The following is a 22098-nucleotide window of genomic DNA, read 5'->3' as shown; positions in this document are numbered from 1 at the left end:
TATCGGCGGGAGAAGCCAATAAGGACTGTGAAGGGCGGGGCGGTGCTGGACGAGCGGAAGTGGATCTTCGTGAGGCGGTGGAGTCTTGCTTGAGCGGGTCTCCTCGGCGGCGGCTGAAGTAGGTACGTCCTTGCTCGAGCGCGTTGGTCGAGGCGTCTGTCTGATAACACCAGCTCCAAGTAAGCCTAGGCTTCGCAGGATGGGAGCGGAGGGTCAGGGCGGCGCGGGCGTGGAGCGCGGGCGGCCTCCTGGCCTGCAGCGGGGATGGTGCCCGCCCGCGGGCCTGTCGCGAAAACCGCGCCTCTCGGGGTTGGGCCCTCTGCCTGCCCCGACCCGGAGGGCGCGCGGTTGTCGGAACCCGGAGCGGCGCACTCCTCGGAAGCAGGGAAATGTCCGTGTGGGGCTCCGCTCGCCAACCCGCGGCCGGGCCCGAGAGTCGCTTTTGCAAAGTAGAAAGGGAAACTGAGGCTCAACGAGGGGAGGGGGACGCCCAAGGTCACTTACTTGGCCGGCCGGGCGGATCGGAGAGGACCTGAGCTAGGTTTTTGTTCCTGCTGACGACGCAGCCTTTGTGTGTTGGCGTCGCCGCCCCGCCTTCTCGAGGCCTGCGAGTTGCTGGGGCACCCAGGCCGCGTGGCGCGCGGGCCTCATCTAAGCTGCGAGAGTGCTGAGGACGCTTGCGGGCCTTGGAACTGAATGGGGCTTGGGCTTCCCGGAGCCGCTTTCGGCCCTACCTATGGTTAGTGAGGCGTGCGGTTGAGACTTGGAGCCAGCCCCGGGGCCTCGGGTTCTTCCCTCAGGGCCACGTCTGTGCGCCGGAGTGGGAAACTCAACCTGATCCTTAACCTTTAGTTGTTCGCAGTGGGCGCCATTGTCCACTTTTTGATTCGAGAAGGGGGAGGAGTCCGGATTTGGGCGTTTCTGCTTTTTTTTTTTTTTTTTTTTTGCCCACGGGCGTTTTAAGTTTCGGTTCTTCGGTCTGGCGTTCGGTTTAGGTTGCCCAAGTGATTGTGAGATACTGAGGTTCACAAAGGCGAGGTAGTCTGAGGTCTTTCGGCCTGCAGATTGACTCTTTCCTGACAATGGTGAGCGGGAACCTCCCCAGCCCAGATCCTACACACACCTGGTGCTTTTTCTTTTTAATGGTTGGAGATACACTTGGGTACTGGCTTACGTGTGAATGAGAAATGAGTGGAAAGCTGTCTTGCTTACATTTGTGCCGCTTAAACGCGAGCCTCCCAAGTATAATTTTCTAAAAAGCCTCTCTCTATAGTTCCGGCTGTCCTCAAACTCACAGAGACTACCCCTGGTTCCCAAGTGCTGGGATTAAAGACACGGTTGGCAACGTTTTTTACAGTTCTCAATTAGTATTTTTCTTTTCTTTTTGAAAGATTTATTATCGTATGTAAATACACTATAGCTGTCTTTAGACACACCAGAACAAGGTGTCAGATCTCTTTACGGATGGTTGTGAGCTACCATGTAGCTGCTGGGATTTGAACTCATGACATTCAGAAGAGATGAACCATCTCACCAACCCGTATTTTTCTTTTCTATCAGAGGACCTCTTATAACAATTTTCTAAGTACTTTGAAGAGTCCTTGTGATTCTAGCCTTTCAGAGGTAGAGGCAGAAGAAACAGGAATCTAAGGTCGTGTTGGGCTCTTTGGAATCAAGGCTAGCCTGGGCTACTTGAGACCCCGTTTCGAGAACAGTTTCGGTTTTGTTTTTCCTTGCTTATTTATTTGTTTTTTTATCCCTCCCCCCCACTCCAGGAAAGTTGGCTCCTTGGTGACCATAATGTTTATTTCATTCCTGAACAAAGGGTATTGTTTTGTTGGGCCTGGAGATTGGACCCAGAGCCTCACAAATGTTAAGCAGCTCCTCTACTACTGAGTTACATCTCTGGTCCTCCTTTTGTTATTACCAAGATTGGTGGGTGTGGGTGTGTGGACACCCATGCCATGATGTGCATTTGGTGGTGAGAAGACAACTTTGTGAAGTCAACCTTCTGTTTTTATGAGATGACTTCAGTTTCTAAAGCAAATGCTTTACCTGCTATGATAAACCAACTCCTCATTTTGCTTTTTAGTTTGAGACAGGGTCTAAGTTGCCTAGGCTACCCTTGAACTTCTTGATAGTTCTGGCTGGCCTTGAATTTGGCAGTCCTACTTACTCAACTTCTGGTGTAACTAGGATCATGGGCTTATAACATCAGAGCCTGTAAGAGCCCTGCTACCAAGTCTTTGTTTCCTGATAGAGACTATAATTTTACATGTATTGAAAGGATTCTTTTCTCCCCTAAATCTGAAACTCTTCCATGTCCCTCAAGAAATAAAGTATAGCCAAACTGGTGGCTGATGCTTTTAATCCTATTTATTCCAGAGGCTGAGGCAAGAGGATCGCAAATAACTGGGGATGTGGAATGAGTTCTCGGCAAGTGAGTTAGTTAGCCTCACTCTCCTCTCTGTGGGTGTGGAGTATTATGCTTGTAGAGACCAGTGTTGCCTTATCGTTGTCTGACTTGAGACCAGATCTCTAGGCCTTAGTAGGCTTCCTCTCTTCCCCGCCCCGTCCCCCTCGAACATTAGAGTTTACAGGTGAGCAATCTGCTGTGTGTAAGCATTTGACATGGATACTAGAATCTGAACTCAGATTCTTATATAATGGAGATATATATAGCTCAGTGGTAGTTCAGTTGTTTATTAGCATGTGCCACGTGTTGCCTGCTATCTCTTCAAAGCATCTAATGATTAACATAATCGAAATGCAATTTCATTAAGCAAAATGCAACCTTATATTTTGTTTTGCCAAGTATACTAATCTATGTATCTACGGATCTATGGTATTTGATTTAGAGATGGGTGGAAAGTAATGGTGCACGCCTTTAATCCCAAGCACTTGGGAGGCAGAAACAGGTGGACCTGAGTTTGAGGGCTGTGTGGTCTACACAGGGATAGCCAGAGCTACACAGAGAAATACTGTCTCAAAAAAAAAAAAGAAAAGTTCCTTGAAGGTGTACCCAGACATTTGGATTTTGTAATTCCAGATGTAGTCAAGTTGACAACCAAGAATAGCCATCATACTATGTTAAAGGTAGATGGAAGAACTAAATCCACAAAGTTATCCACTGACCTTTACACACTATGTATGGCACATCATATGTATGCCCACATGAGTTTTTGTTTGTTTGTTTTCTTGAGACAGTGTTTATCTGTATAGCCTTGGCTGTCCTGGAACTCACTCTGTAGACCAGGCTGGCCTCAAACCCAGAAATCCGCCTGCCTCTGCCTCCAGAGTGCTGGGATTACAAGTGTGCACCACCACTGCCCGCCTCCCACGTGAGTTTTTAAATTTATTATTATGAGATAGGACCTCAACTGTGTATCCCTGACTGGCCTCAAATTTGCTATGTAGACTAAACTGGCCTCACACTCAAGAGTTCTGCCTGCCTCTGCCTTCCAAGTATTCTGTAGAGCACGTTATGTCTTGGAAAAGAGCCCTGAGTGAATGAATGACAGATATTTAGGATACTTGAAGGTGATAGGCAGTTCTACTTAAAATGCTTCTTTGGGCTGGGTGGTGGTGGTGCACGCCTGTAATCCCAGCACTCTGGGAGGCAGAGGCAGGCAGATTTCTGAGTTTTGAGGACAGCCAGGGCTATACAGAGAAGAAACCCTGTCTCGAAAAACCAAATCCAAAAACAAAACAAAACAAAAACAAAAAATGCTTCTTTGGAATTAAGTTTGATTCAGTCAATACGATAGGGAACAGTTTGCGTAGGAAGTTGTTTGCTAGTCATAGCTTCTTTGAAAATAGAAGGAAAAATCAGAAACCCAATTTAGCTGGGTTTCCAAAAGATACTACTGTTGATTTGTTTTAGAGCCATAGTTATGCATGTTTGATACTTCAGTATTCATTTACCCTCCACTTCACAATAACTTGAATGTGGGGAGGCCATCTAAGGTTCAATTCCACAAGCAAACTGACAGTATCACAGTTAATTTTGTTAGTCAGTTTATACTTGTAGAAGAACACTATGCATTTTTAAAATTTACTGGCCAAGTTACTGCGTATTGGGCCTGTAATTCTATGGTTTTATATGGAACACATTTCTGTAACTGTAAATGAAGACAGTCAGGTGAGTGCAAGTTTAGGAAAAGAGTATTGTGTATTGTAACCATATTTATTACCTTGTGAACATAAGAACAGAGGTAGCAGGAGACAGCCTACTGAGAATGTAGATTACCTGTTGAAAGTGAAAGAAAAAAAGCAACATGAGGTTTCTGTTCCTAATTTTCACTCATTCTGAATCTCTACCTTGCTCCGATTCTCTTCCATTTTTCCAGGGACATTTCACATAGAATATTTGTAACATTCTGGAGTTGTTAGTTTTTTTGGTCTACCCTCATTTAGTTTGCTTGTCTCTTGATTTTGTGGTATGTTTTTGTTTGTTTGTTTAAGATTTATTTATTGTTATATCTAAGTACACTGTAGCTGTCTTTAGACATACGAAAAGAGGGCATCAGATCCCATTACAGATGGCAGTGAGCCACCATGTGGTTGCTGGGACTTGAACTCAGGACCTTTGGAAGAGTAGTCAGTATTCTTAACCACTGGGCCATCTCTCCAGCCCATTTTGTTTTGTTTAGATAAAGGCTCACTATGTAATATCTACCTCTTAGTCTTTCTGATTTGTTTGTTCTCCCAAATTTGGAGCTTATGGGTTTATCAAACAACATGCTTTGCCTTTATTGTTTTTTATAGAATCACTCTGCTGGAATGAACAGCGGGGGTACTCTAGCATGAATGTTTCTAACTCTTACAGGTTTGGAAATGCCTGGTCTGTTCTTTCTCAGTCAGAAGTGGTCATTGTTCTACCCTAGGTGTTTCAGTGGCAAGGACACTATCACTCTCAAAGTAATTTGCCCTCAACCAGTTATCATAGTATCTGTTACGTGCAAAATACTGGGGAGGTGGAAGTAGATAAAAGCCCTGTCACATTGAGCGCTTCCTTTGCACTAAAGGATGGTGGGGCTCTTGTTGAAGTCATAGTGCTGGAGGATTGTGTTGGAAGAAAGGAAATCTAGAGTTCCTTGACATACTAAATTTCCATGTTAGAATTTTCTTCTAGAATACCTCTAATTTTGGTCTTAGCATATCAAGTAAGAGATTATAGATTCCCTTCCAGGTATGGTGGACGCTACTTTAATCAGGACTCTGGAGGCAGTTGTAGGCAGCCAGGGGTAAAAACTCTTTCAAAAAATAAAACTGCCACGCGGTGGTGGCACATGCCTTTAATCCCCCCCACTTGGGAGGCAGAGGCAGGCGAATTTCTGAGTTTGAGGCCAGCGTGGTCTACAGAGCAAGTTCCAGGACAGCCAGGAGTACAAAGAGAAACCCTGTCTCAAAAAACAAAACAAAACTGTTCATGGCACACACACAGACATTTAGATTCTTGGAACTTAGGAAAGTAGCTCAGGGATTGAACAGGACTAAAGCTATGAGTTCCATTCTTTTCTTTCTTTTCTTTTCCTTTAGACAGGGTTTCTCTGTATAGCCCCGGCTGTCCTGGAACTCACTCTGTAGACCAGGCTGGCCTCGAACTCAGAAATTCACCTGCCTCTGCCTCCCAGAGTGCTGAGATTACAGGTGTGCGCCACCACTGCCCGGCTGCAGGTATGCTTTCATGTTTGGCTTTTATGTGGGTGCTATAGAAGTTTAAAACTCTAGCCCTCTTCCTTTCATAGGAAGTCCTCTAATCCATGAAGATTTTCTCCAGCTCATTGTAAAGATATTTTTGTTATATTTTTTTCTGAAATAAGATGTGCCTGTGAGATAATATATGCCTGGGGGGACACATTTCATAGATGTTCGCTCATATGTAAGATACTTCCTAAAACTAGGAGCATTAATACACATTGGAATCTAGCAATTACAGTGGGTCTGGAACTATTCTATGGTCTGAATAGTTTGTTGGAAAGCTTTCAAAAAGTTAGTATCATCTTAGTTCCTCAGATCCTTGGAAGGATAGTGAAGTCACAGGACAAGAAGACTGACTGGCTTAGGAAGCTCTGTTCCCTTTCCTGATTGCTGAGGAGCTGGTATATTCCAGATAAGCAACTTAAACTTGTCTTTAAGCTGTTAGAGTTACCACAATACTTTTACTATGCTTGAAGCAACCAGAAAAAGGAGGCAAGGAAGAACTGCAGGAGTATAGCTCAGTGTTAGAATATAGGAAGCCTTCTATTCAATCCCAAGCACTAAAAAGGAGCTTGAGCAGAAGATGCTATTGATAGTTTGGGTTGAAGACTTTGGGATTACTTAGTTCTATATTCAGTAATCCTTTCCTCCTAAAATGAATGTAGGGTAAGGATACAAATTACAAAATGTTCAGCAAAGCATCCAGGTAGCAGAAAAAAAAAGTGAATTGTGTATGGTATATATATATATATGTGAGGTTTTTTCTTTTTCTTTTTTTTTTTTTGTTTTTGTTTTTCAGTGAGTTTTTTTCAACAGTACAAATAGCAACATTTATCAAGTTGGTATCTTTGTTTTACAGAATTTGGAAATACTGGACATCTAATTGGCTCCAAATAGTAAACCACAGGATGTGTATTCAGTGACATGAGAGGTTGAGAACATCCTATCACACCATAAACCTTGGTGTAGATCACTTCCTTTTCTGTGGATTGAAGCCAGAGAGCACAATGAGTACAGTAAGTTTTCTTACCTTATAAATGTTATTACCAACATTAGTTAACTACCTTGTTCCCTTGTAGCATATTAAAAAGGACTATAAGCCACATGTTATAGTACTGGTCTCTAATTCCAGATGTTTAAAAGTTGAGCTGCAAAGACTAGAAATTGACGATATTCTTGAGTTGCAAAGTGCTCTGTCTCTAAAAATAAGACAGTTGAGGATGTGTCTCGTGCACAAAGTCCTGATTACATTTCCCAGCAAAACTGAAAATTTGTGTTGTGATATATACCTGTCTATAACCCAAGTAGATGGTAAATAAACTTAAAATCCATTGATAAATTGAGGTACAATTGATCACAATTTTAAGTTCAAAGCCATATTCAAATATTCACAGAGATCAGACCCTAGGGCTGGGCAGATGGCTCAGTAAATAAAATGCTTCCTATGCAAGAATTGAGGACTTGAGATTGATTGGGCTCCCTTCACCCACACAAAAACTGGGTAGTAGACATCTTTGTGCTTAGGGAAGGAGGAGGCTTGATTTCCAAGGGCATAATGGTCAACCAATCTAGGAGAAATACAGTTTCTTACTACCTAGATGATCTGTTGGTTAGAAAGCACATGTTACTTTTCCAGAAGACTTTTACATTTCTGTTTTTCAGCTTGCGTGTCAGGTGGCTCAGAACCTTCTATAACTATGTGATCTACTGGCCTCTGGGCACCAGGCATGCATGTGGTATACTGATACACACAGAACTCAGACTTTTTTTTTTTTTTTTTTTTTTAAGACTTAAAAAAAAGTAGAGAGCAGCAAAGGAAAGACCTAGCCATTCATTACAAATGTATTAACTACTATTTACTGGTTTGTGAACTGGTTCGTTTGTTAAAACCACTTTCCACCAATTGAGACTACCAAAGTTATGAGCCTTGGGATCCACATGGTGCAAAGAGAACTGACACCTTTAAGTTACACTCTGACCTCCACTCATGCAATGGAATATGTGTAGGTCACACACCCAAAATAAAATAAATTTTAAAACTGGGTCTAGGGCTGGGTGGTGACTATGTGTGCCTTTAATTCAGGCACAAAAATTTCTGTGAGACAAAGCCAGCCTGGTCTGCATACAAAGTTCCAGGACAACCAGGGCTACACAGAAACCATGTCTCCAAATCCGAAACAAGGGGATAATTGGATATAGGGAGCTGGTCAGATTAAGAGCACTTGCTGCTTTTTCATGGGACCTGGGTTCAATTCCCAGCACTCACATGTCTGCTTAGAGTTGTCTGTCACTCCAGTTCAGGAGATCTGATAACCTCTTCTGGCCTTCAGTGCTGCGTAGATATACACATGCAGGCAAAATACTGTATATGGGGGGCTGGAGAGATGGCTCAGCAGTTAAGAGCACTGACTGCTCTTCCAAAGGTCCTGAGTTCAGATTTCCAGCAACCACATGGTGGCTCACAATCATCTGTAACTAGATCTGATGCCCTCTTCTGGTGTGTCTGAAGACAGCTACAGTGTACTTACATAAAATACATATAAGTCTTTTTAAAAAAAATACTTGTATATATTTAAAAAAATATTTTTAAAGAATGATTTTTCACTTTTTATTATCCCTGGTTGTGTGTAAGGCAGGTACAGGCTGGAGTCACTTGAGTTCCAGAGTAAGTATCCTAAACTTTTCCACATGTAACTTGTCTTTGGAAAAATTTTTTATGACCTCAGGTATTGACATAGATGTACAAGTGAAAGTAAGTTATATATTAATGAAATATAGATATGCTTTTTTTATATGAAGAATTAATCATGTTCTGGAAATGTGGCTAATCAAATTAAGTGGCTTACTGACCTTGACAACTGGAATATGATCCCATGCCAAACATGGTAGAAAGAGAGAATTGATTGCTGAAAGTTGTCCTCTGATGTTATCTGTGCATAGTAGCACAAATACATACGTGCATGCATATGATAAATGCTTAAAAACAAATAGTGAATTAGACAGGCATGGTTATAGAAGAGTTTTGTTTTTGGTTTTTTGAGACAGGGTTTCTCTGTATAACCCTGGCTGTCCTGGAACTCACTCTGTAGACCAGGCAGGCCTCTGCCTCCCAGAGTGCTGGAATTACAGGTGTACACTGCCACCACCCAGCGCAAATTTCTTTTTTTTCTTTTTTTTTGTTTTTGTTTTTGTTTTTGTTTTTTGGGTTTTTTTTTTTTTTTTTGGATTTGCTTTCGAGACAGGGTTTCTCTGTATAGCCCTGGCTGTCCTGGAACTCACTCTGTAAACCAGGCTGGCCTCAAACTCAGAAATCCGCCTGCCTCTGCCTCCCAGAGTGCTGGGATTACAGGCGCGCCCCACCACCGCCCGGCTGCAAATTTCTTATTTTTAAGGCAAGGTCCTGCTATATAGCCTGGAACTCAAAGATCCACCTGACTGCATCTGGAGTGCTAAAGAAAGCTCAAAAATAAATCAAGCATACTAGACCAGTATAATCTAAGGATATACTAGTTTGATAATTATATTCATAATTATAATGATAGGAAAACGCAAGTTATTCGGTTTACGTATAACAAAAACTTGTACGCGCAGTAAAAACACTAATTTCTAATTTAGCAGTAATCTTGAATTCAAACATAGGTGTCATTGGTGTTTGACACTGTACAGCGTGGCATGCTCTATGCAACTTGTGTTTTTAGAACTAAAGCTATAATGAAGTCATGATGCAACATGGACTTGATAGGAGACATGATAGGAGAAATAACAATTTATGGTGCATTTGTTTTTGAGTAAATTTTTGGGTTTTGTAGGTTCAGAAAACATTTTGCTATTGCAAAATTTGTTTTCATGCCCCCTCCCCCATTCATTTACGTGGCCATATATGGCATTATAAACCACAGTTGGTTTTGTTGGCTTACTTGTTTTATTTTATTTGATACAGGATCTCATTGAATAGCCCTGTCTGGCCTCTTAACTTCCTATATAGACTAGGATAATTTTGAACTCATAGATTCTCCTGCCTGTCTCCCAAAGTGTTGGATTAAAGGTGATCCTTAATTTTGTGTTTTTTTTTTTTTTTTTTAAGATTTGTTTATTCATTTAATGTATGTGAGTATTGTCTTCATATACATAATGTATATGAGTTGCTGTCTTCAGACACACCAGAAGAGGGCATCAGACCACATTACAGATGGTTGGGAGCCGGCATGTGGTTGCTGGGAATTGAACTTAGGACCTCTGGGAGAATAGTCAGTGCTCTTAACCACTGAGCCATCTCTCAAACCCAATGATCCATAGTTTAAGAAGTATCCATAGTAAAGAAGGATAGGTAAAGATCCTTTTGCTTACAGAGCACACTATTCAAGATTGCTCAGATGATCCAAACACAGAACAAGTGTTTTGAAACAATAAGTTTCTTATCAGATAAAAAAAATAGCATTCCGACCTGGGCACAGTGGCACAAACCTTTATGTGACCTAGCACTTAGGAGGCAGCTATGAGTTGAACTCTGATTTACAGGATAGCCAGGGCTACACAGCAAAACTTTTTGAAACAACAAAAGCCACTTCGTTTCATTTTCTCCCTGTGCTCCAGATGCCCTACAGGTTTTGGGGGATAGAGTAAGATACCTGTGTGGGTGAGTGTGCACACCTGAATAGACAAGTAAGAGGACAACCAAGTTGAACTGTTACCCTGTTTACTTATTTACTCTTCCTGAAACCCTGTCAAATCTGGAACTGATATAATTGCTTCTTTCTCCCTTGATGACCTTAGAGAAATCCTCAAAGAAAGCGGCGTGGTGGAACTGTAAATTCTAGACAAACCCAGAAACGAACTCGGGAAACAACTTCAACCCCTGAGGTTTCCTTGGAAGCAGAGCCCATAGAACTTGTGGAAACTGGTAAGAGAGCCAGAAATACTGGACTGTAATGCTGACAAGTGTGGTATAGTGGGTATGCATGTGAATTGGACCTAGTTTATGCCTAATGATTTGCCAACTTGAGACCTTAAGGGAAGTTACACCTTTTTTCTTCTTCCAATTAAAGTAAGTATTTGGCTTCTGTGTATGCCTGTGCCTGGTTGCCTACAGAGGTCAGAAGAAGACATATTCCCTGGAACTGTAGTTCCAGATGGTTGTGAGTTGCCCTGCCCTGTGGGTGCTGGGAACTGAACTTAATTTTTTTTTTAAAGATTTATTTGTATATTATATGTAAGTACACTGTGACTGTCTTCAGACATACCAGAAGAGGGTTTGTCAGATCTCATAGATGGCTGTGAGCCACCATATGGTTGCTGGGATTTGAACTCATTCAGGACCTTCAGAAGAGCAGTCAGTGCTCTTAACTGCTGAGCCATCTCTCCAGCCATGAACTTGAGTCTTTTACAAGAGCAGCAAGCATTTTGTAACCTCTGAACTATCTACCTCCAGGCCACACCTCTGAGCCTGTCTTCCTCTGTTTTAGGGAATGGTGTTAGTATATACAAGTTGAATTTGTGCCATATAGCCCTTGGGACCATTTATGGCAGATTATACACTATAAATGTTAGCTGTTGGAAGCTCTTCTACTTTCCTTATATGTATATGTAACCTTAAGTCTTACTGTTCACAGCTTATAGCAACAATGAGTAAAGCTGCCCCCTTTGGTATTGTGGCATCTTAATGGATTTTGAAGCAGCCACTTGGCTCATGAACCTGCTTAGCTTGGTGAAATACTTTCAATTTTCTTTAAGACAAAACTTCTAAAGACAAACTTGTCAACAGCTGTCATTGTCAGAGCTTGATTTAGGCAGAGGCCTATTTGGATTTTCTTCTGCCTTCTCAGGAAGTGTCGGGTGGCCTGGATTGAACCCTTTGCTCTGTTTTTTATATAACTCATGCCCAAGATGTTGAAGCAGTGAGCTGTAGATATAGTTTAGTAGAGCACGTGTTTAATATGCAAGGCTTTTGTTAATCCTTAGTGCTACAATTAAAAAAGAAAAGATTGATTAAGGGGTTAAACCAGAGCCTGGCATGGTGGCGCACGCCTGTAATTCCATCACTTGGGAGGCAGAGGCAGACGAATTTCTGAATTCAAGGCCAGCCTGGTTTACAGAGTGAGTTCCAGGACAGCCAGGGCTACACAGAGAAACCCTGTCTTGAAAAAGGGGGAGGGGGGATGGTTAAACCAGGGAATGGGTACTTCAGTTATCTTGGAGTTAAAAAGAAGCTATTTCATGTATGATGGATTTCTTGGACTTTGCAGGGTAGTGTTCAATTTCTGTTTGAACAGTTTCACCTTTTGGATTTTTTTTTAAATATGGTTTTTCTAGACGGGGTTTCCCTGTGAGAAGCAATTGGTATAAATGCATTGAATATCTGTGTGTATATAGGTATGGGGTGTGGGAAAGAAGTAGACAGACAGGCTTTTAACTATGTAGCCATCAGTAGTTTGGACTTCCTTATGTAGACCGAGCTGGCTTTGAACTCAAGCAGATTTGCCTGTTTCTGTCTATCTGTCTGGCATTAAAGGAGTGTGCCACCACACCTAGCTCTGGGAAATTCTGTTTAAGCAGAGAAAATAAGTTAGAATATATTAGACCTATGCTGTTTATAACATAAATTCTAAACTTCATATTCTTTAATAGAAAGAGCAGTCAGGAAGAAAAATACTTAGAATTTTTTAGAATGCCCTCCCTAATTAGTGAAGTTATGGTCCCTGGGCATGACTGTGTAGGTGGGGCAAAACCACTTGGCTGGAGATTTGTCCTCAAATATGCACCTGTAGGACTTCCATAATTCATATAGCCCACTTAGCAAAATGCTAGTGGCACTTTTTAGCTATTGTTTTTGAAAGGGGTTAGTCTTTTGTTTTGATGATGATGATGTCAGGGTTTTTATACTTTGATATTGGACTATATCATGTTTATAATACCAACCAAACCTGAGGATATTGTCCTCCTAATATTTGTTGAATTGCTTTATTTTGAAGTTGGAGATGACATCGTGGACCTCACCTGTGAATCTTTAGAGCCTGTGGTTGTGGACCTGACTCACAATGACTCTGTTGTGGTAAGCATTTGAGTAAAAGTTAGCTGGTTTGGGTAAGAGTTCTAGGCCCATATCTATATCTGATCTCTGGGTCATTCACTGGTCAGGGTTGGAAAGATTGTGAAAGGGTCTGTAAAGATGGTTCAGAGGTTAAGAACACTGACCAAGTCTAAATCTGCTCTTCCAGAGTTCTAAGTTCAATTCCCATTAACCACATGGTAGCTCACAGCCATCTGTAATGGGATCCAGTGCCCTATATCTGAAGACAGCTACAGCATACTTATATACATAAAGTAATTTTTTTTAAGATAACAAGACAGAAAAGCTAGGCATGGTGGCCTAAGATGTTTAATCTTAGCAATTGAGAGGCAGAGGCAGACAGTTTTGAGACCACCTGGTCTAGAGCTCCAGGGCTACATTGAGGACCCTGACTCAAAAAAGAAATGTTGAAGGGATGAGTAACCAGGGCTTGTGGTACATGCCTGTGATTTGAACTCTTGAGAGGCAGAATTCCTTGGTTATGCAGTTAAACTTTATCTCAAGGGGGGATTTAAAAGAAAAAAACATTCATTGATGGTGTAGGGATACCAGGGAAGAGATGGAGATGGTGTGTAGAAATGACTAGGTTGCCCTAATACCATCCCTAATATATACTCACAAAGTCTATGGTGAATTCCGGGGACATTGGCTCCCTTGTACATCAATGGCTTCTTTGGATATGGACTAAAACTATCAAAGATAGGAATGGGTTAATTTAAGTGGCTGTCTCTATAAAACTATACATTGACTCTTAATGTTGTTCTTGTCAATTCCCTGGAGTTCTCTACGCTCCAGTTGCAGACTAATGATGGAATCCTAATGCACCAAATACTTTTTCTTCCTCTTCTTTCCCTCCCTATCTCAAAGTAATAGAAATAGGCACAGTTTATTGAAGAAAAACAATCTCAAGAATGGGAGTGGGCTGGTTAACAGTGGAAGGGCTCAGAAAGCCCAAAATCTCTTTAGTTGAATACTCATCATGTACCTGGTCATGTACAAGGGAGCTGGTGTTCTACTTCCAAAAGATCTTCTGCTGAGTAGCAAATTAGCATTTTCCCTTTTGTGCTTTTGTCTGGACTGCTTTTCTTCCCTGGGCTTTTCTATCTTTCCACACTCTTGTTTTAGGTCCCATGCTCTGCCACTGCCCCACTCCAGATAAATCTTCAACCTTTGTAAAGACAGCTATAAGTAGAGGAGTCCTTGAATGAACCTGGGATAGGAATGGTGGGGATGGGGGAACTTTTCAGACAGCCTGAATGTGCAGGAATATAGGTCAAAGCCCAGTAGGAGGAGGAGTATGGAGATAGGAGAGTTGGGTTCTTGTTTCAGATGTACTCTTGGATTTGTTATAGAAATTACCTTGTGCTTGTCCCAGCCATAAAAGAATTGCTTGACTTTCACAGCTTTTTTTCCCCAGTCACTCTCCATTTGTTGTTGAATATAATGGTTTATCAAAGGCCATTAAATTAATTAAATTACTAACATTTTAGATAGCCAAATTTGTTAGGTATTCTGAACTGTCTTCAGGTTGATCTGAAACTCCTACTGAAACAGAGTAAAAGGTAGGTTATTTAGTTGAACTTGCTCATAACAACCAAACTATTAGAACAGATAAGTTGAGTACACTGATTCAACCGTCCTGTGACCTTTGTATCTCTGGTTAGGAATTCTTAAACAAAATTTGTGTTAAGTTTTCAACTTATCCTGAACCCTGAAAGCAGATTCCTGTGTATTGTTCCAGCTCTTAAAGGAGTCCAAAGTCCCAAAGAGTCAAAGGAAGTAAAAGTATAAGTATTAAAAGTCTCTAACCATAGGTACTAGGGATCCATACAAGCTATGAAAAGTGCTTTTTCACTGAGCCTAATTTAGAGAGCTTTGCCATATACAGTGTAGTGAGTAGACCAAAAAAAAAAAAAAAAAAAAAATGCGCCTCCTGTCCAAACATTGCCTGTGTCAGGAAATTACTGATTACTATTACTTGTGACACTGGCAAAAAGTATCAGGACAATTGACATTGATACCATCTTAGTGCAATAACCAATTCCCTTCAGATTGCATATACATAAAAATATTCCCCTCAGGCTAAAGAGAGGGCGCAGTCAGTTAAGAGTACTTGCAGAGTTCCTGAGTTCAATTTCCAGCAACCACATGGTGGGTCAAAATCATCTATAATGAGATCTGGTGCCCTCTTCTGGCACACAGATATACATGCAGATAGAACACTCATATACAGAAAATAAGTATTAAAAAGTAATCTGCGCTTACCCCCCACACCCCCATCCTGGCCTGATATCTATGTTCATATTAGATTGGCTCAGTTATTCCAGTAATACTAGGTGTCTCTGGCCTTAATTACACCTAGCCAGAGAGGGGTGGCACAGCTCTTGCCTGTCTGCCTGGAGGCCTTCTTTGAGTAGGAATTAACAGGAATAAATAGCACAGAACATAACACAGGAAGCTTACCTGATTTGTCACTGTAAATTAGTGTGACTTTCCATTTGAACAATAAAAGGGAAGAATTATCAACAGATCTTTTTTTCCTGTTTTGAGAAAGAGTTTTGATTTCCCATGTTCTGAGGCTAAGGTTTAAACTGCCACACCCCACCTGACTTTTCCTTTTCCCATTTTTTTCCTCTCCTTCCCCCCCCCCCCCCCCCCAGGGTTTCTCTCTGTAGCCCTGGCTGTCCTGGAACTCACTCTGTAGACCAGGTTGGCCTCTAACTCAGAAATCCGCCTGCCTCTACCTCCCGAGTGCTGGGATTAAAGGCATGTGCCACCAAGGCCCGGCTTTGACCACTGCTTGCCCTGACTTTTCCTTCTTTTAAAGGCTCCTCGGCCATATCAGCAGTCTAAGCTTGTATCTGTTCATCTCTTTTTTTCTTCCAGTAGACATCCCTGATACCCTGCTAACATTTACCTTGCTTCCGTCTCCCATGCCTGGCAAGCATTGTGCTATCCTAAGAGGTAGGGGGATTATACAACATTGGACACTTTTGAGATAAACTCAGGGCTGTCTAAACTACAGCTTCCTAATCCTGAAAATAGAGCATATATTCCTCATTGATGTCTCGGAGTCCAGGTCTAGCCCTGAATTGAGAACAGCCTAGCAGTGAACTGTTCTGACTCACACACACTATTGAGAATCAGTTTGCGTCCCTTGGCTCCTAAGGAATTGAGAATGTAGTGCTAATTGCAGTATATCTGCTCTAATCAGTAATCTATCCTGGGCAGCAGTGACTACTAGGCAAATTCTGGGAATACCCCAAGAACCAGCACTGTTGGTAGATCTTCCTTTTTTGGGCCTTAGAAAAGTCTTCGGGTAGATTTCCATTGTACCAACCTATAGTTTTCTAGGGAATTTTACCCTAGTTATGAGACTGTTTTCAGGTCACCAGTCATCATCTTTAGTCTTCAGGAGCAGCCGAGAATGAAAATACTTAGAATAATTTCCATGGATTTTTTTTTTTTTCCTGATTTTTGTTTTGTTTTCTTTTGAGACAGTGTCTCAGGTAGCCTAGGTTTAAACTTACATAGCTGGTCTTCAACTCCTGAGCCTTTTGTCTTCACTTCTAAGTGATTTCTGCCACTTACCACTCTTAACCTTATTCTTAATTTTTGTTTGTGAGTTGCCATTGTATTTAGTTTAGCCAAAGATCAATAATTAAATCAAGCAAGCTTAAAGGAGTTTTTAGTGTGTGTGTGTCTGTCTGTAGGGGTGGGGTGTGAGTTGGTATTAAAAAGCCTAGAAGAGTCTTCAGGCTTGATTCTGAAATACCTTAGGACTTACTAGTGTCAGCCTACCAGAGCAGCTTCTGTATGTGCTGCTTTAGACTGAAGAGCAGGCAGTGGAGTCCACCCCTGTAGGAGATATGGATGTGGGCTACCTTTCTCCATGAGTTGAGTCCTTCAGATAATGTGTGGAAGGTGGGAACTGATCTTGGGGCTTTGAAACAGGGTTTCTCTGTGTAGCCCTGGCTGTCTTGGAACTTGCTATATAGACCAGGCTGGCCTTGAACTCAACTTGCGTCTGCCTCCTAAGTGCTAGCTAGTATTAAAGCCTTGCACCACCATAGCTGGCTAGGGCCAGATATTTGCTACAAAGAGTCCAGATGAAGGATATAACAGGATGGCACATGGTTGGAACTAGGGGCTTGTGCTTTGTGCTTTTCAAAAGTGCTGCATCCTGTATGGTAAAAAGGAAAAACTTACACAGTTATTATTCCCATGACTTGAATGTTCCCCTGATCTAGAATGTGGCAGTGATCTGAGTTGAATTGGTAGAAATTGTCAGTGTAAAAGCTGAGTGTGGTGGCATACACCTCAAATCCAACACTCAAATCCAGCGATGGCAAAAATAGATCAGTAAACAAGGTCATCTTTGGCTACATTAATGTATGTTCTGAGCCACCCAACAAATGTTTGTCTAGTTCTTGTTAAAAAAGACCAACTCACAATAATATCCAATTGATCTTTTATAACATTAAATAGCACAGATCCTTTTCCAAAGGCTGTGTTGGCTGTAGATAACTATGAGCTTTGCCAATTGTTTTGTAACTCAGCCCAGGGAGGTGGACTAGGCCTTGGTTTTTGAGAACAGGATATAACTCTAGACAGTAACCTGACCTCTGGTCATGCACAGAACCTAAGGTGGTATTTAGCCTCCCTGATGTGGGTTAAGACACAGCATATTGACTCATAGGATTCATTGCCCTGGAGATGACCAGAGGTAATCTATAGAAGTACTTATCATTTTCCCTTCCCTGGGGGTAAGGGAGGACTGGGAGCCCAACAGAATTCTGAGAGGATCAGACATATATATTAGATGCAAGATGTGTTTTATCAGATAAAATGTCAGGATGTTTATAACACTCTCTCTCTCTCTTTCTCTCCCCCTCCCCCCTTCAGATTGTTGAAGGTAAGCTAGTTTCATTTCTTTTTTTTCCCCCGGGTTTAGCGAAAATTGTTATGAATAAATGCTGCAGTATTGCAGGCTTTGTCAGACTGTCCTTCTAAGATCTTTAGTCAGTGTCTTAGTCGGGGTTCTATTCCTGCACAAACATCATGACCTAGAAGCAAGTTGGGGAGGAAAGGGTTTATTGAGCGTACACTTCCATGCTGCTGTTCATCACTAAAGGAAGTCAGGACTGGAACTCAAGCAGGTCAGGAAGCAGGAGCTGATGCAGAAGCCATGGAGGGATGTTTCTTACTGGCTTGTTCAACCTGCTCTCTTATAGAACCCAAGAATACCAGCCCAGAGGTGGTACCACCCACAAGGGGCCCTCTCCACTTGATCACTAATTGAGAAAATACCTTACAGCTGGATCTCATGGAGGCACTTCCAACTGAAGTTCCTTCCTCTGTGATAACTCCAGCCTGTGTCAGCTTGACACACAAAACCAAGACAGTACAGTCAGGAAGATTATGACTTTGGTTAGACTTGTTGGTTTTACTGAAAATCTCTGCCATTGTACCAGCGGCCCAGCCTTCTTCTGAGAAGGCAAATGATAGGCCTCTGCGCCTGGACAGCTCTGAGGGTACAGCTACTATGGTGGCGGTTTGTCCCTGGAGTTCTCAAGGGGAGAGAAGGTCATCTTTAAAGGCATTGGGGTAAATGGGTTCGATAAAGATGGCTGAAAATGTGACTTATTTCCTTAGAAAGGAGAAGGCCAAGGAGAAATGGGAGGAGGTTGCGCCAAGACCATGCTGACAGCTGTGTGGTGAGCAGTGATGATGAGGAACTGTCTAGGGACAAAGATGTGTACGTGACCACCCATACTCCTCGCAGCACTAAGGATGACGGAGCTACTGGACTCAGGTAAAGAGCTCTGCTGCTGTTGTGTTCAGTGGAGGCCAGGTTATATAAATAGTGCATTTGCTGTCAGGTAAGAGTGCTGGGAGCAAAAGAGGAGGGCAAGCCTATTAGTCCATCTTCCCTTCTAGACCTGTTCTCTCTCTCTCTCATTCTCCCTTTCAATGGCTGTTGGAGCCCAACCCCTTTTTTCTCTTCAAATTTTTTGGGTACCTGTCCTAACTCAGCAGAAATGAGAGATTTGAGAAGATATGGACATGTGTGTGAAGTTGCTTTGCAGGGTGTAATCGAGTATTTGAGTTTACTTAGAAACTGATGCAAAGCACTGTGATTTTAGGCACTCCGGTACCGTCAGTTGTCCGATCTGCATGGATGGATACTCTGAGGTAAGTAGCTTAGTTGTCTCTCTTGTTAGTTTTAACCTACTTTACTCAAAAGAACTTGGAGGAAGTGTGTGTCAAAGTGATTGTGCCAGTTGGTGGTGGTTTATCTTTAGCCCCTGCCCTAACTTGAAGCTCCTGATTTTTCTGAGATTCCCCATAACCAACTATACTGCTGTACCTGGGAAAGTCCTGTCTGTCATCTGTTCACAGACAGCGTTCAAACCTCTGAGAGTGTTCTACTTTTTCTTTCTTTTTTTTTTTTTTTAGCCCCGTCCCTTCTTTGTTTCACGGATCTCCTTGGTGATGGGTGGGTTCGGGTCCTTGTAGAAAAAGTGATACTTTAAGGCTGTTCTTTTAATGTCTTCTAGATTGTGCAGAATGGGCGTCTCATTGTTTCTACAGAATGTGGCCACGTCTTCTGTAGCCAGTGCCTCCGTGATTCCCTTAAGAATGCTAACACTTGCCCAACTTGTAGGAAAAAGATCAACCATAAGCGGTACCACCCCATTTATATATGAAATGTTCACAACTGCTCAGGATAGACCAATGGACAGACTGCCGGGCTGGCTTTTCTGCATGGTATCTGCCTCCAGTTTCCTGAGCTCAAAAAGACTTTCAAAAATCAATGTCTGATATAAAGTGGTCTTTTGTTTTCCAACCCCTTAAATCCTTTTGTTATCTCCAGTTTGATGCTATGGAGCACGGTCCAGGGATCCTCCCAGATCAGCTCAGCATCTCTGCTCCTCTGGGTGGTCTGAGCCCAGAGTAGGGAAAAAGGAGTCAGGCATGTTGGAGCTGAGCATCAGGGCTCCAGCCACTTTATGGAGCTTACTTGTTGGCCAAGAAGTTTCCCTGTTGGGAAAGTTTGCCCCAACTCTTGTGGGTTCAGAACCTTCCCAAGGCACCTGCCAGTTAGCTATTCTGCCTGCCAAACAGTGACCTGGCCAGACAGTCTAAATAGCCCAAGGATACCAGTCCATAAACTGCCCATGAAAAGTCTAGCTGGTGGACTTTTGAGTTTTCCTTCCCATGAGAGCATAGGTGACCTATGATTCTGCCTAAAACTTATCATTGATGTGCAGTGTTTTCTGCAAATCAAGTGACTCTGCAGGGCAATCCTGTTTCCTAAGAATGAGAAAGTGCAATAAAGCCCGTTCTTCACCTGCTCTTCAGCAATCTGGAAGGTGTAGCACTGCTAGTATCCTCAGCCCAGTGTTGCCTATGGGAGCAGTGCCCATCCTACCCCATCTCTGTTCACCAACTGTTCTCAGGAACCCTACCCCTGCTCCAAAGTTCTTTGCCTGGCACAGGCTAATAGGACAAGCAAGTGTTCGAGTGTCTTCTCATTTCTGCTAAGTGTCCTGTGTTGTCTACAGTGCCCTCCAACCCTCAGTTTTTCAGTTCCCACTGCCTAATGCCTGCCCAAGCATAGATATCAGGAGGTGGTAGCAGTAACAATGGCCTTATCAGCTGTTCACTTAACATGCTTTTGCCCAAGTCACTGTTGCCCATGTGTCAGAGGTGTTGCCCTACTCAACCTACCACTGCCCTGGCTTTCCCACACCCTTGAATAGATATTTCCAAAGCTGCTCTTCTAGCCAGTTGAGTTGATCCTCTGGACTTTTGACTGCTCAGTAGGTTTTGGTCGGCAAAGCATGGTGCCTCTTCCCCCCCTGCCCCTCCCCAGTGGGACCACATAACAATGTTTGCTCCACTCTACATGTGTGGGAGTCTCTGGTGCTCACGGAGACAGTAAGGTGGGGAGTTGCCCCTGGGGACACCAGGCAAAGGGTGGCTTGTAGAGGATAGGCCTGGAATGCCAGCCTGCCTCCACCTCCACACTACTTCCTCAGAGGGCTTCAAGCCAAACCAATAGCCTTTTTGTGTGAAACATCTTTGAGGTGGGAAAGGGACCACTGGAGCTTTGCTAGCAATAACTGACTTTCAGTTTACTGTTCTGTAGGAGCAGGGACTCAGCACAGAATTCACTTTAAATGGAGCTGAAGGAGTGTCCCTCCTCTGTGTGAAAAGAAAATAGTTTTATTCTTCATTCTGACTTTTTAACTGTTTGACTTCAGTTAGTTTGAATGAGAGTAATTTTTTTTTTACATGGACTCAGAGGTAAAAGCATTGACTCTCATCATCGTGATGTGTGGTATGTGCCCTCCCCCTTGGATGTCAAAGCCATTGAGTTCCCTGTGGGCCTCGTGGACTTGGTCCTGTTAGTTCTGATGATAGGAGACAAGGCAACCATGCAGCCAGTTCACTGGTAAATATGGTCACACCCACTTAAAAATTCGTTTTCTCCTTAACGACGGTTTATGAAGTTGATCATAAAAGTTCTATTACTTCATCCTAAATTAAATTGAGAAAAAGATGTGTTTAGTTCTTCTAATCAGAAACTGCATTAATAGGAAAAGGTTGGTATAGAAAAGATTTTCTTTCCTTTTTCCTTAATGTATATAGTTTAACTCTTCTTTGTTACATTCAAACTATGCTCATGGGTATCAGTCTGTTTTGGACTAGTATTAAAGATGGAAATAAAACAATTTGAATTAAATATCTTTCATTTATTCAGTTATTCTTTGGAACCCTTTAGTAAGGTGTGTGCTGTTCATTGTGATTTGTACCTGGTGTGGGCAGGAAAATTTCAGCTCATCCAAAAGGTAACATAGAACCACATCTCAGGCCTGGTATGTCCAAAAACAGTTCGTTTAGGGGCTGTGGTGGTGCATACTCTTAATCCTAGCACTTAGGAGGCAGAGGGAGGTGTACCTCTGAGCTTGAGGCTAGCCTGGTCTACAACAGATAGACACTGCCTTGATAAATAATAATAACAAAGACGAGAACAGTTTACTTGAAGTGTTGCTGGCTGGAAATGAAAGTTCCAGAGACATAAACATGACCAAGATTGCAGTCATAACTACAGGTTGGTGTGTATGAGTATTTTGCCTACATGTGTACTGTGTGCATGCCTGGTGATCCCTTAAGACTTGAATTATAGATGGTTGTGGACCACCATGTAACTGCTGGGAATTGAACCTAGGTCCTTTGTAACAGCAACAAGTGTTACTTTTGTTTGGTTTTTGGTTTTTTGAGACAGGGTTTCTCTGTATAGCCCTGGCTGTCCTGGAACT

General features: G+C 42.4%; 1 protein-coding gene across 1 annotated transcript; it reads left to right on the top strand.

Annotated features, from left to right (window-relative positions):
* Window positions 1-75: 75 nt before the first annotated feature.
* Window positions 76-21521, top strand: Rnf4 (ring finger protein 4). Its single transcript, XM_052198313.1, has 8 exons — window positions 76-179; window positions 6563-6719; window positions 10477-10603; window positions 12672-12751; window positions 17675-17684; window positions 18425-18584; window positions 18916-18964; window positions 19330-21521. The coding sequence occupies exons 2-8, from the start codon at window positions 6711-6713 to the stop codon at window positions 19477-19479; spliced, it is 585 nt and encodes a 194-aa protein (XP_052054273.1). The 5' UTR covers window positions 76-179; window positions 6563-6710; the 3' UTR covers window positions 19480-21521.
* Window positions 21522-22098: the final 577 nt, after the last annotated feature.

Source organism: Apodemus sylvaticus, chromosome 11, assembly GCF_947179515.1.
Source record: "Apodemus sylvaticus chromosome 11, mApoSyl1.1, whole genome shotgun sequence".
Taxonomy (NCBI): Eukaryota; Metazoa; Chordata; class Mammalia; order Rodentia; family Muridae; genus Apodemus; species Apodemus sylvaticus.
Note: the sequence above shows the minus strand (reverse complement) of the source record. Positions and strands in the feature narration are given on the sequence as shown.

Excerpts from the sequence above, each read along its gene's own strand:
- Rnf4 (XM_052198313.1), top strand. Across the intron at positions 10,604-12,671 it reads CATAGAACTTGTGGAAACTG|TTGGAGATGACATCGTGGAC; the intron begins GTAAGAGAGCCA and ends TTTATTTTGAAG. Across the intron at positions 18,965-19,329 it reads GCATGGATGGATACTCTGAG|ATTGTGCAGAATGGGCGTCT; the intron begins GTAAGTAGCTTA and ends AATGTCTTCTAG.